This window comes from Lonchura striata, chromosome 5 (genome assembly GCF_050655825.1).
Source record: "Lonchura striata isolate lonStrDom1 chromosome 5, ASM5065582v1, whole genome shotgun sequence".
Lineage (NCBI taxonomy): Eukaryota > Metazoa > Chordata > Aves > Passeriformes > Estrildidae > Lonchura > Lonchura striata.
Genome location: NC_140707.1, coordinates 39,456,666 through 39,470,143, shown reverse-complemented (window position 1 = coordinate 39,470,143; position 13,478 = coordinate 39,456,666). Strand labels below are relative to the sequence as shown.

The 13,478-nt window shown below is 39.3% G+C and overlaps 1 protein-coding gene across 2 annotated transcripts in view; it reads right to left on the bottom strand.

The window, feature by feature from the left end:
* Positions 1–405: 405 nt before the first annotated feature.
* Positions 406–13,478, bottom strand: part of MAP3K9 (mitogen-activated protein kinase kinase kinase 9) — a 60,617-nt gene continuing 47,544 nt past the window's right edge. For both annotated transcript variants that reach the window (XM_085581999.1, XM_031505007.3), the window contains 3 exons: positions 13,004–13,116; positions 11,520–12,335; positions 406–11,175 (listed from right to left, as the gene is read on the bottom strand). In XM_085581999.1, coding sequence (XP_085438125.1) covers positions 10,694–11,175; positions 11,520–12,335; positions 13,004–13,116 — 1,411 coding nt within the window. In that variant the 3' untranslated portion in view covers positions 406–10,693. The remainder of the gene's footprint in view (positions 11,176–11,519; positions 12,336–13,003; positions 13,117–13,478) is intronic.

Below are 13,478 nucleotides of genomic sequence, written 5' to 3'. Positions count from 1 at the left end.
CATGCTACTGCATAAGCTCCACATCCAGCCATTTAGATTCATATTCTAGCTAAATAAAAAGGAGAAAAAACTCAAGCTAACAGAACAGAAATATTAGCCTTAATAAAAATGGTATGCAATTAATTCCTTGGTTCAGAGAAAAGCCAGAAGGGGCTTAGCAGACAGGTATACTATTTGCCAAGAACTGTACTAAACTGAGTTTTCACAAAAAACATTTCAAAAGACCTATGGAGAACGCAGAGCTTGAATAGCTGATCAGGACTGAGGTACCTAGTAAAGAAAAAGAAACCACTTTTACTGGGAAAAATTCTGAAATCTTCATAGCAAGGTAATGCCACTGTTTTTCTAAATACCTGCTTGAAATTATTTGGGGCACAAACCCAAGAACTCAAGGCCTGAACACAATTGCTTTTATAACAGTTTTATTCAAGTCTGTGTGCTCTAGTGTTGAGACAAGGCCTAGATCAGCATTACACTGTAATACAATAATTTTAGCCATTGAACCAAGCCTGCTTGGCATCCTTGGTTTACAATTTACAGTACATCCAAAAAAAGAGCAAAGAGAAAAGAAATCCCAAAACGTCAACAACTTCCATTAGCTCTTTGCTTCACTTAAATATTGTTCTATAACATAAAATAATTTAATGCAAAAAGAACTGTAATCCAAATACACATAATACATTGACACAGAACAGAGGAAAGATACAGTAGATTATGCACAAGAGTATTCAGTTGATGTGTTACCTACAGTGAAACAAACTGGACATTAATATAATTTAACCATTTAAGCCCAAGAGGGTCAGAGGCAACAAGCCCGGGTCACAAATAAAGCTTTTTTAAAAATAATGCAATTTTCTTTTCCTCTAAGCTTACTGCTGTACAGAAGTTAAAGGAAGGCTCCAACAAATCACTTAATTTGACAACATTTCATCACACAAACAAGAAAAACTTGGTGGCCTCTGTTATTTTATTCAATTCTGGGGTACATTGCCATTTGGTAATGTAACTGCTTCATTGCAGGTTCTTCAGGCAAAACATACCTTCAGGTGCTACTTCCATAGCAACAGACTTTTGAACACCATAAATGGAAGACATACAGAGGTCTCCAAAACCAGACTGAAATACTTGAGCTGGAAGATGAATCCCAGTCCTACAGAGTTTGGAGTTCCTTATGAAGTACCCAACACCCTTCACAAAGTGATTTCAACACAAGCAGGAACTATTCCATATCTCAAAGCATCAGACATGAGGGCATGATCTTACACTAGAGAAATCTACTCACCTGGTTATTCAGATTTACAACACTGCACCTAGGAAAGTCAGGTCACCAATTTTTGCATCTGGCTAGAAATAGAAGCAGGAACAGATCCACAATTAATAAGGCAAAAGAAAGAAGTAGCTTATAAAAAGAAGGAGGAAATACATTCTCTGGCTGAGAAATTCTTGGACTTTCAAAGCCACAGGAGAGACATTGTTAAAAGCACAGGTATTTTCCCTGATTTTTCCACCACTGTTGGCTGCTCACTCCATATAAATCTCTCAACATAAGTCAGGCAAAATATCATAGATATTTCCAGCTTGTTCTGAATTTATGACAAAGAAATTAAATACAGCAGCACAGTGTGCTGTGCTGACAGCTGACAGACAGAATCCTAGAACTCTAGTAAAAGTGGTGGATGTTGTTCACTGCTGAACTTGTCAGGTCTGTCCACCAGCTTTGAGGGATGCATTTGTAAAATGAGAAGAAACACTTGAGAATAGACCTCAGGTTAAACTGCCATTTGCACACACAGCCTCCAATCACCACTTACTGCCCCTTTACAGCTAGCAATCTGCTAATGCAGAAGTTCTTCACCCCATGTCAGAAAACATTCTCAAAGTTACCCTGCTTACGGTTAGAAGTAGCAGTCAAATACACATGGCATGTGCAGCCATGGAAAGGCCACAAGAGTCAGCAATCAAACCCAAGGACTTGTTGAGGAACTTTTTCCTCAGTTTAACTAACTTCTTAGTCTGACAATCAAGGTAAGGACCTGATCCTTCACCCTCAGTCTCTACACAACAATCCCCCAATTCAGAATAAAAGACCTTTGCTCAGCTGGGGTCATGTGCATTTTGACCCACAAATACATTCCACTTATTTCAGTGATATTTAAGAATGTGATGAAGAGCTTTCTGAATTGATGCCTCTTCCCTTTTAACTTGAAAGTTAATTACCTTAAATACAAGCTGTTTTTACTAGATGCTCTTGGGTTTATGTGGTATCGTCTTATAATTGCCAAACATGACGAGCACCAATGTCCGAGAATTTTACATGAATCTAGGTAAAATCTGCAGCTCAAACCAAGCCATCCCCCAAAGAGATCTATGTTGCAAAAGAATGGATCCTACTCTCTGCCAAGAGCACTGACCAAATTCAACCAGTTCAACTGGCAAACACTCCTACGTATGCTTTCTATTTTACCTATTTTTTTTCCTCCCCGTGGCTGTATTCTTTATAGGCTGGATATTACAGTTGTCAAGATAACCTTGAAAATAGAGCAATGGCAGAACTGATGAAGCTTGAGATGCAGTGTGAAAAGTCAGCTCAGAGATATTAGCTGCTCTGCTCAGATACAAATGCTAACCCCATTGACATTGTAAGAGCTGCTCACTAAAGCATGCAAGACAAAAGAACAAACCTCCTATGAGTATCTGGGCAATAAGTTGAGGGTGACAACCGATTTTGTGACATTGACTGGGCCTGGGAGAAAACAAATTGCCCAAGTTGAGAAGTGGCCACATTCACAAATTCCAGCAGAATTTAAGGAAAAAGTTCTGTTCACCTCCAGATATAGTTAGACTCAGAAAGCTCAGTGTGCAACTTAGCTATCCGAAACAGTAATAAGAGGCCAGGTTTATTCTGTAACTTAATTGCTGCTAGTGGCATTCTTATTAATGAAGCTTGAAACAACACCAGCATGTCCACCTGCACCATTATAACCTCCCCAGACAAGATCACAAAACACAAAAGATCAGGACATTGCTAAAGCCATGTTTCTTCTTTCTCAGACCTATATGCCTCCCCAAGACAAAAAGGCCAGTTTTATCCAACCTCAACATCTGTTTTGGAGAAAAAGCTGAATTGAAACAATCAAGGTAGAATGGGAGATAGTGTTAATCACTCTGAAATAGCATATATAAAATAAATTATTCTTGTCTTAATGTTGAGGTTTCAGCCACATTGAACACAATGTAGATTCTCACTAGCTATCCTGGCAACTAAAGTTTGAGCATGGACATATAGATGTATTTCTGATTAATGAATGGCCTTCCCCCTGCCTCCCTCCATGCTTATTTTTCAAATTGCTTATTTTAAGCAAATACAACATTGGCATTGCTCCTGCAGATTTGTTATAAGCTCCCTTTTTCTAGCCGCGCATCCATCTGATCCATCAACAACAGGCCTAACAGTAACCCACTTAAAGCTGGGTTAATAAATCCACTGCACACTAAAAATATGTCACAGTTCCTTAATATTAGTTCTATTGGGCTGCCTGCACATTATTAGCATTCAGATACAGTAAGGACTGTATTAGGAGCTGATACACTAGGAAAACAATACTGCAAATACAGGAAAACTATCAGGATCATGTACAGCTCCACTTTAAGAGCACATTAAGTTATTAAAGATAAAATCTGTTTTGAAAAAAAAAACCTATCACTTCTAAAAGCAGTAGTGGCCAATATGAAATCTCTTTTTGTCTCTGGACAATCAACCATTCCACAAAATAGAAACTATCATGAAAAATGCCCCACTTTGTCTTCATTGTTTATTTTGGAGACATAAATATCTAAAGCAAGTATAATCTTAACTTAATCAACTGAATAGCTGGTTTTACTTTTCCATCAGGAATTTGTATGTCAAAGAGCCAAATACAAGTTTGCCTCTGCCTTCCCATCTCATTCCAACCTTAACTGCACACTTAGAGCAATTCTTACCAAAACTTAGACTTTCTGCCTGTTCTATCTCTACAAATGAGGTAGTTCAGGATAAAACAAAACAAACCAACCAGACACTGGGTAAGTTGGATGGGGCTTTAAGTAACCTAATCTAGTGGAAAGTGTCCCTGCCCATAGCAGGGGGATTGGAACTAGATGACCTTTAAGGTTCCCTTCCAACCCAAATCATTCTATCAAATTAAGTAACTGTACATTCCTCAAATTCTTCTTTAGGATCCAACTTAACAGCGATGCCAACAGTGTACCAAGTAGCCAGTATCCCTGTGTTACTTACTGTGTTATTTCCTGCCAACCTCCACTTCCACTTCACCCAATTGTATCTGATGCTTTTAGTATGGAAATCTTTTAGGTCAAAGCACATCTGAAATGTGTATGGTTTTCTGCCTTATACTTGTTACTATGGCAACAAGAATAAATAAACAACAAAGATGGGAGGGAGCCAAAACCCTAATGGAGAAATAGGGAGAGGCAGTGATAGTGTGTGGCTCAACACAGGAGTGTAAATGGTAGGGTATAAAATGTTTCCAGTGATAGTATCTGGCCTGAAAGTACTGAAAGCTACAACTAGGAGGTACCTCCAAAAAACCAACCTCAGGCCCCAGCAAGGAGATATGTGAGATGGAAGGCACCTCGGCATACAGGATGCACTTAACACACACAAACATATATATATATATATATATATATATATATATATATATATATTTGAGAGGTTTAAAAACCAAACCCAAAATAAACAATATCCCCAAACAGAAAATTAACAAACAAAACCACAGAGCTCAAGAAGCCATTCACAGTAGGAAAATTATGTTCCTGATTAGAAAAAGGAAGATTTCTCACTCATGTACAAAAGGAGCTAAAATATATTTCTTGTATACAAACATTGAGGAAGTGCTGAAGAGTTTCCAGTTGCAAATAATGGAAGGTCCTTGTTAAAAAGGAACAATAATAATTCCAGTATCTACATCAGACCCACTACCCAGTAACCAGTGACAAGTTACTTGTTAATCAAGCACATACCTCCTAGCCTGAGAGTGACTACTGTCACTATTGTCATGTAAAAAAAAAGTTTATGTAGGTAATTTCAGAAGTTGTGTTCATCTCTGACCAGTGGCAAAACTGTTAAAAAAAGCCAAGCATGGGAAAAACCAAAAGCAAATGCACATTTTAAGTGCAGCATGACTTGCTACTAATGCATTCAATAGGGGGTGCACCAGAATAACCCACAGATTCATGTCCATAATGCCTCATGAAACTGTGAAAGGGAGGTTAATAACAATAGGTTCTTCTTAAGACTGCATTGACGGTTAAACACCAAAAAAAGACAAAAAGTAAAATTTAACCCAAAAACTGGATTGAAAATAAGAGAGAAAAAAAAAGCAAATTTGGTTAAAGATCCTTTCTGTCTGGCTAGCTACCATATTAACTGGCTGTGCAAACCACTGTATTCTAGTATTAAAACAGTAAACTTAAGAAAAAACTTAAGAAGGTGATTTTTCCTATACCTTAAGTATACCATCAACCAAAGACTCATGAAGTCTGAAAGTTACGCTCTGTGACAGTATACATTGGTCCTTGTATTTGCCATATTTATTGCTTGTTTGCAAATATGTTTTAACACGTCTATCCCCTCACTTTTAATGTCCAGTTTTACCCAAATTGTAGTCTGAAATGAGTTCTAAACATGGAAGCTGTTTTTCTATGTTGCTAAACATAGAAACTGTTTTTCTGTGTTTCTAAACATACAAACTGTTCTTCAGTAACAGGGTAAGGATCAGAAATCTTTCCAAATGTAAATGTCTTTTTCATACAAAAAAAAAAAAAAAAAAAAAGCCAAAAGGAGAACTTAAATCACACTGCAAGATATAACCCTTCTTATTCATCATAGAGGTGGTAAGAGTTCTTGAGAGTCTCTCCAAAACACATGGAAAAGGTTAGAAATCAAGAAAAATGTTTTCCAAAGAAAAACATTTCAAAAAAACATAAAGAAATAAACCTATTTACATTAGCTTAAAATTACTTGCAAAAATAACAGGCTATCACTGAATTTTGGGATGCAGGAGTAGGTTCAATTCCATATTAATCCCACAGAGATTAATTAGGTTTCAAATAAAAATTAATCTCAAGATAGAAAGGTGACTCAAGGTCGAGGATTTCCCGTCATGTTTTATTTAACAAAACACTCCAAAGGCAAAGACCTTTCTTTACTTGACCATTACTGCCTCACCTTCAACAGAATGAGAGGTATCCAGTTTTGTGACATATCGAAGTAACATCTCTATGCAGTATTATCCACAATGTCTTAAGATAACAGCATGCTATGAAGTGGAAGGCATTCCTAGAGGTACAGAAAAATATTTCATCATAAAACCATGCCAAACCAGAACAGGTCTTTCCCCATCAATAACAAAAAAATCACTTTAAAAATACTCGTTTTGTTAGAAAACTACTACAAAAAGAGTATTTTCACCAAGGTTCTCTGCCCCATACTGAATATCAACCCATTGCAATAATAAACTGGAAGGGAAATGTGTATTAAAAGTTACATTTGTACCTCTGAAAATGACTGAGAGAAGATTAAGACCTACTTGCTGGTAAAACAGACCACTGTGCAGTCTGTAAGAAGCAACAGTATTAGGAAAGAATCTGCAACTATCTAATCACCTTAGTTTTGACACAAAAGCGTTCTTCTCTCTACTTGTCCCACAATCAATTTCTATGAAACCAGTAGAAATGTATAAAAAATTTTGTCCTTTTTTGCACTGGTTGCCTTTCCCCCAATACCTATATTATATTCCAATTACAGTAAAACTAAACAGGCTACAAGGATAGCATACTTTGAAGGGCTGACAGACTTCTTTCTATTTCCTAAGTGAGCACATCAATTACATAAATTAGTGAAACACACTGCCAGCTGACTAAACAAAAATACAAATATATTTCTAAACCACAAACTTTTTTATCAGCGACAATCTCATTATTACTATTCAATTTAAAAACTGCCTCTTCCTGTTTGTAAGGCTTGTATTTAAACCTATTTTTTCCATTCTTTTGTCATTGTTTTAGACCGCTCAGTAACGTTCATGTTTTTTTTCTCATTTTCTCAGACAAAAGTGCAACTTATTCAGACATTTATGAAACAATATATTTATTAAATTTTTTTTTAATTTTTTTTTTTTTTTTTTAGATTTTCACCATCTTCTTCAAGAATACTACTATAAAGGTAGGTCAATGACCAATATTCTGACATTTTTGTTTCCCTGACAAATGGAAATACTAGCAACCAGTAGGAAAAAAAAGATTTCTGAACTGGCAGGCTCATAACTCCTCACTGTCTACTGGACTAGAGTCAACCACTTTGGAGATTTGGAGCACCTCAGCTCCCACAACTGGGAAGAAAAAACCCCAACAGATTAAGAAAGCAGAGAATTCAAGCCAGGATGGGACAGATGGACATAGAGAGAGGTTTTGACCCAGCTTAAACATGCACACAGTTTCTGGGCCTTAGGACACTGGCTGCAAAAACTTTTAGAATGCATAAGGTAAAATACCTGACTCTTGAGAGCCCCCTCTCTGCCTGCCAGAGAATATCCCACCACCTACTGAAGCCAGGAGCCTTGTTTCCACAACTGACTCCTCTTGCCTGATACCTCAGGTTGGCCTCTGGAAGACAGTTATGGGTGGATGCTCAAAGACTTCCTCAGGTTAATTCACATGCTAGATTCAATGATGATAATTGCATCGAAGAAAGGTTAAAAAAAATAAAATACACAAAACAAACACATACCAACCAATATGCTTCTAACTAGTCTGTCTGGCAGCTTTGTAATAACAGTATCTAGTTTGGTAACCCTGACCTGGATCCTTGACTCTTGTCACCTGTCCTACAAGTTTTTTGATGTAGCAATGTCTACTTGGCATTAGGGAAGATACTCCCTGGAGCAAAGTACTTCTCAAAGTTCAGCTACACACCACCTTCACCAAGTGATTTTATAAAAGGGGGAGAGGGGCAAGTGGGTTTAATTCTTCATCCTCAACTTTCCTAAGTAAAAGAGGTGACTGAACAACTTGCCTTTACATTTGTCTTTCCTGGGAATTTGACAGAAACCTTACAAGTTCACTTGGTCAAATCAACTGGCCAGATATTACAAAGTTAGCAGGCTGAGTTATATCAGTTATATGGTGTGACCTAGAAAGGTGTCCTCCCATTTCATGTAAGTAAATGGATTTGAAAGATTTCTGTTCAAATGGAGCTATTCCAGCTGATACCTGGAATAGAGCAGATGATACTCCCTATGACATTTATAATGATACCTTTTGGATAGAAAATGTAACATTTCAGAACAGCTGATCCAGTTTTGTTCCAGACTTTTTAAAATTATAAGGAAAACTACGAAAAATAAATTCTTTTCATCTCCTCCTTTAAATCCCTCTGACACAGCCTCTTAGAGAGATTACATTAAAGTTGATTTATAGCACAATCAAAATTAGCAATCTGTTGGATGAGTTTTGCCTTTTTGATAGTGTCTGGTTCACAAACTGAGTTTTCAGAAATGGAAAGCAAAAGGATGCTTAAGAAACCAATAATGCCAAAATAGTCAGAAATGTTTTCTTCATGTATCTGAATCCCATCTTGCCTTATCATAATACCTTGTCTAAAGAGTCAACAGGCTCTCCAGCTTCAACATCTAGTGTAGCACCATTAAGGCTAGCTCTGGAGCATTTAACAGGGAGGGCAGCAGAAAGTAATTCTGCCATTAAGCATTTTCCATAGAATGGGATAAACGAGAAATATGTGACCTTTCAAAACAAAACATATTGTAATTGCTTGAAAAAAAAGGTGCACTTGGTTAATGGGAACATGCTGGTTTCAGTCCTCACGCAGAACTAAAAAGCCTTACATACAGTTCCTCCACAAACATGCTGGTTTGTAAAATCAGGTTACAAACATCTAACACACAAGTTCACTGTGCTGACAGCTGCAGGAAGTATTCGGCCCTACTGCCTTCACAGCAAGGCTGGGCTGCCCCAACAGGCTGAGTACTGCATTGGCAGCACTATCAAATGACTTATTTGCAACCAAATATCAGCAGATTAGCAAAACAAGCATAGATCTGTACAAACACAGTGAACAGACATGCTGTACCCTGCAATAAAGCAGACTACCCTATTACACTCACATAAAGGCCACAACCCTTATATATAATGCCAAACCTGGGGAAGATTGAAGCTCTCATTACAGCCAGTAGAACATACCTGCAGTGGCACAGACACACTTTTAAGTCTTTATACAGAAAACTCTGAGCATAGGCACACCCTATTTGTGTGACTTCCTCCTTCCAGACAGGAGTCTGTTCTTGCTCCAGATCTAGGAGTGTTTTACGTATTTGAACATGATTAAAATTCTACATATCTATAGTGCCTCTCACTCAAAGATCTCAAAGGACTTTATACCTATTATATATGTCCCAACCCCTCCCCTTGTGAGGTAGGTATTATTCCTATTATTTACAGATGGGGAAATTCAGGCACAGAGGTTACATTATTTGCCCAGGGTCACACAGTGAGTCAGTGACAAAACAAAACAGAATCCAGATGTTCTGATTCCTGTTTGCTCAATCCAACTACTAACAAGCCTCATTTTCAAAACAGCCTTAAATAAGTACCAGTGTGCATAAGAACAGTCTTGAGTTTCATGGGTCACTCCTGAAAGGCGTAAGAAAGGAGAAAAAAAATAGAAAGAAAAAGATTTGGAAACACATAACTTACTTCCTTCTGCAAGCCAACACATCTTTAAAGAAAGTTTCTGCTAACTCTCTTCCCAAAGCTGAGGCAACTTGACTATGAGCCTGAGAAACAGGGTAGGAAGAAAAGAGACTGATGGAATGTAAGTCTGAAAAAAAAATACCCAAGCTAAAGAGCTATACTATAAGCCTTCATCTTGAAAGCATAGGGTCATAAAATAAATAGGGCTGAGACGGACCTCAGGAGATCAGTGAAATTCATCCAACCTACCCTGAAGCCAGCACCAACTACACCTACTTGTTTCCAACAGTCTGGTTCTCCTGCTCTCAAAGACCTCCACCAGTGGAGACACCGTGCCCTTCCCCTGCCGTCTGTTCCACCTTGCACTATCGCATGAGCAAAAGAGGACAAACAAGATAGCTACTTCTGCAATTTCAGTGGGGGTATGATGATTCCCAGGCCTGTCTAACAATCTGAATGCATTTCAGAGAAGGTAGTCTCCAGATATGTATATGTTTCTGTGCTGGATTCCTTGGCAAAACATCAAACAATGATGTCTGCTGTAGTATAATATTTGAATATTATTTGAAAATACTGATTAATACCAGGATAGCCAGGATACCAATATACTTACTGCCAAGTGCCAAATCCTACAAGGTCAGTAACAAAAGACTTTGATATGATAATTTTAGCTCATTGCAGATTCAAACTGCAATAAGAGGGCAGGGAAGACTACAGGAAAACCCCACAGCAAAAGTCAGCAGCTCAGAGTTGCCAAGTTTCACCCAAATGCAGACAAGAAATCAGGCAACTGACAACACATCTTCAGCAGAGGCAGCACCATATGATCTCTGTAGCATCCCTCCATTTCATCTGTTTTCAAAGTGCATTCTCAGTGCAAAAAGGATTGAATTTAGAGGGGCTCACTGCCCCCAGTGGTTTCATATTAAGACCAGTATTCTTGCTTGAGTTCATATGCTGCAGCTTTGTGTGTATTAAGTTCACTTCTGCATAGCGGAATGGTGCTGTCCTGGCTCTGCCCCTCAGCATCCATGTCCAACAGTGTCCGCTCTTCTGCAGGAGGACCCACCTGGAAAGGAAGCAGTGCAGGCAGTCCAGGTCTCTCTTCTACAGTGCTGCTGCTACTAGCAAAACAAGAGTCCAGATTGCTTGGAGTATCAGTACTTGAACTGTTGGCAGAAGATTCACCCTTGGCATTGCTGGGTGACACAAACCACCAGGGATCAAGGCGCTGCCGACTGGCTGCAGGACGTGGCCGGGGTAGGAACTCCAGTGTCTTGGGTCTTTCCAGTGTGGGATCCTGCTGTGCATTCCATCGTCTCGGGGTTGGAGGAAAAACAAGATTGGGGTCTGGCAGGCGAGGGACCTCACTGGGATCTCTGCTTGGACTAGGTGTTTTTAACACACCTATCCAAAACAGACAGTGTGAGAGAAGAGGGAAGAAACATATTAGATGTCACTGCTAAGTGGTTCCTACAGAACTTAGTTTCTTGTAAATACACTGCAAAAACATATTTAAAGCAGAAAGCCTTCATCCAGAATCTACAAACTCTGTATCTTCAAGATTATGGCAATCTGAAGATGCTGGAACCAAAATGATTACTGCATTCTTCTGTTAGCTATTTGTTTTAAGATAGCCTCCACAAGCAACTCTTGTGGGCTGGTCATCTCAACAAATGTATAAGCAACAAGTAATTATACTGCTTCTGTCTTTATTCTGAAGAGGAAAAGGAAGATGGCTGAAAACTTACCTGCTCCCAGTGCTCCAGTTAAACAGGTACTGGAAGGGCATCCACTGGTTGGGCACCCATTGACAACCAGTCCACTCCCTTTGATGGCTCCATCAGAAGGTGTGCGCCTGTGTCCGCTTTGCTGGGTGTGGGAAGAGACAGTCACATGTGTGGGGGTCAGGGACTGGTTGGGGTCTTGTTTGAACCTCTCAATCTGGACATTGACCAGGGGGTTTGTAATGGCTGGCAAGGGAGCCTTGACTGTCACTGGGCTGACAGGCATCTCATAAACCACAATCTCATCACTGTCCGAGCGCAGCAGGGACCGGGTGGAATTACATTCGGAAATAGAAGACAGGGAAAGAAGGGTGAGGGATGTGGATGGCTCGCCTAGCAACAACAGGGGATCATCCTTCTTGAAGATCTTCCGGGAAGGTGGACTAGTGCTCCTGCGTGGGCGGCCAGCTCGCTGAAAAATGCTGTCACGCTTCTTCTTCTCTTCCTTGGGCATCTCTGGCTCTTCCTCAATCAGCAGCTGACACTTCCCTGCTTCTAACAGATCAAAACCCAAGCCTGCAGCAGCCAGCACTGCTCCACAGCCAAGCAATGCAACCTCACATCGTTTGTGGTGGGAGCTGCTACGTTTGAGGCTGTTAGTGGGTGTCAGCTGTGGGGTACTGGTAGCAGAGTTTACAGGGGTGGACTCCTCATTGGCATCACTAGAAGGGCCATCCCATTCCTCATTCTTCTGAAATGGGATGCAGAGGTATGACTGATTGTGCACAGGTGAAGGGTGCACTTTGCCCTCTCCATTAAAACATTCGCTGTCCTCATCATCTGGAAAGCAAATTAAAACAGACTTTGTAACATTTTCAATGTAACATTTTCTCTGGCAAATTTCATTGTCTCAAAATGTACTTTAAAATAAGCTTCTCCTCAGAAGATGCAACTGTTCTCCTCACAATCATCATTTATCAACTCCCAGATACAGTATATTGTTTCCAAAGAAGACAAGCTGAGAGAAGTAACTGGAAACACTATCAAAGTGAAAAAAATCAGTGAAGCATTCATCCACTTGGGATTAATTGCAGAACAGCATTTCAAAGGCAACCTACACCTCAGTAACTTCTAGAGTAAATGTATGTGTTTGTGATTGAGGAGCAAAAGGTAGAAAAATTTTAAGGATTGCTCCTTGCAAGTGAAGGTGTAAGCATGCTGCACATGTAAATATCATTATTCAGAAAAGGAGCTGAGAGACAGCATGGAGCTACAGGAGAATTAACAGAAGCTTCTTAGCTTGACAGAAGGAGAAGCACAAGCAGTGAGGTGAACAAGAAGAAAATCCAGAAGGAGAAAGTGGATAGTTGACAAAGAACAAAAGAAAAACAGATACCAAACAAAATTAAAACATTGCTGTAAGGTACCAGGTGAAGGTCAGGAAAGAGATTCATTGGAATCTGAATAGAAGTGGAGATGAGAGTACCAAGTTCAGGGAATTCCTTTACCCATCTCTGCTAAGCTGGTGAATCCTGGAAAAGCAGGTGCAGTTCTCTGGATCTTCCCAAGATTTGGTGCACTGGATGACCACTGCTTGCATCCTTCTACCAGAGCTTTCAGACTGAAAAGAGTAGAAGGATGTGAGAAAATGTACTATGCTCACAGTTTCCATTCTCCCCATCCCTTATATATCCTCTATTGGTTTACTTAGGATATGCTTGTATCCATCTCAGCTACACAGATTTGAAATCCTCCCACAGCAAGACATTTTGTGACATCTTTACAGCACTTAAAAAAAGTCTTTTCCTCATTTGTTACACTGTGGCAGTCAAAAGGCCTCTGCTGATAACTAACAAGATATAAATGCAGAATAATAGAAGGCAGCACTACAAAAATCAGATTAAACATTTTCTTTTTAAATCAAGGCATAATCTTTTACAATCTTGATTCCTTTTTGCAATCAGTCTTACCATGGCAAGTAAA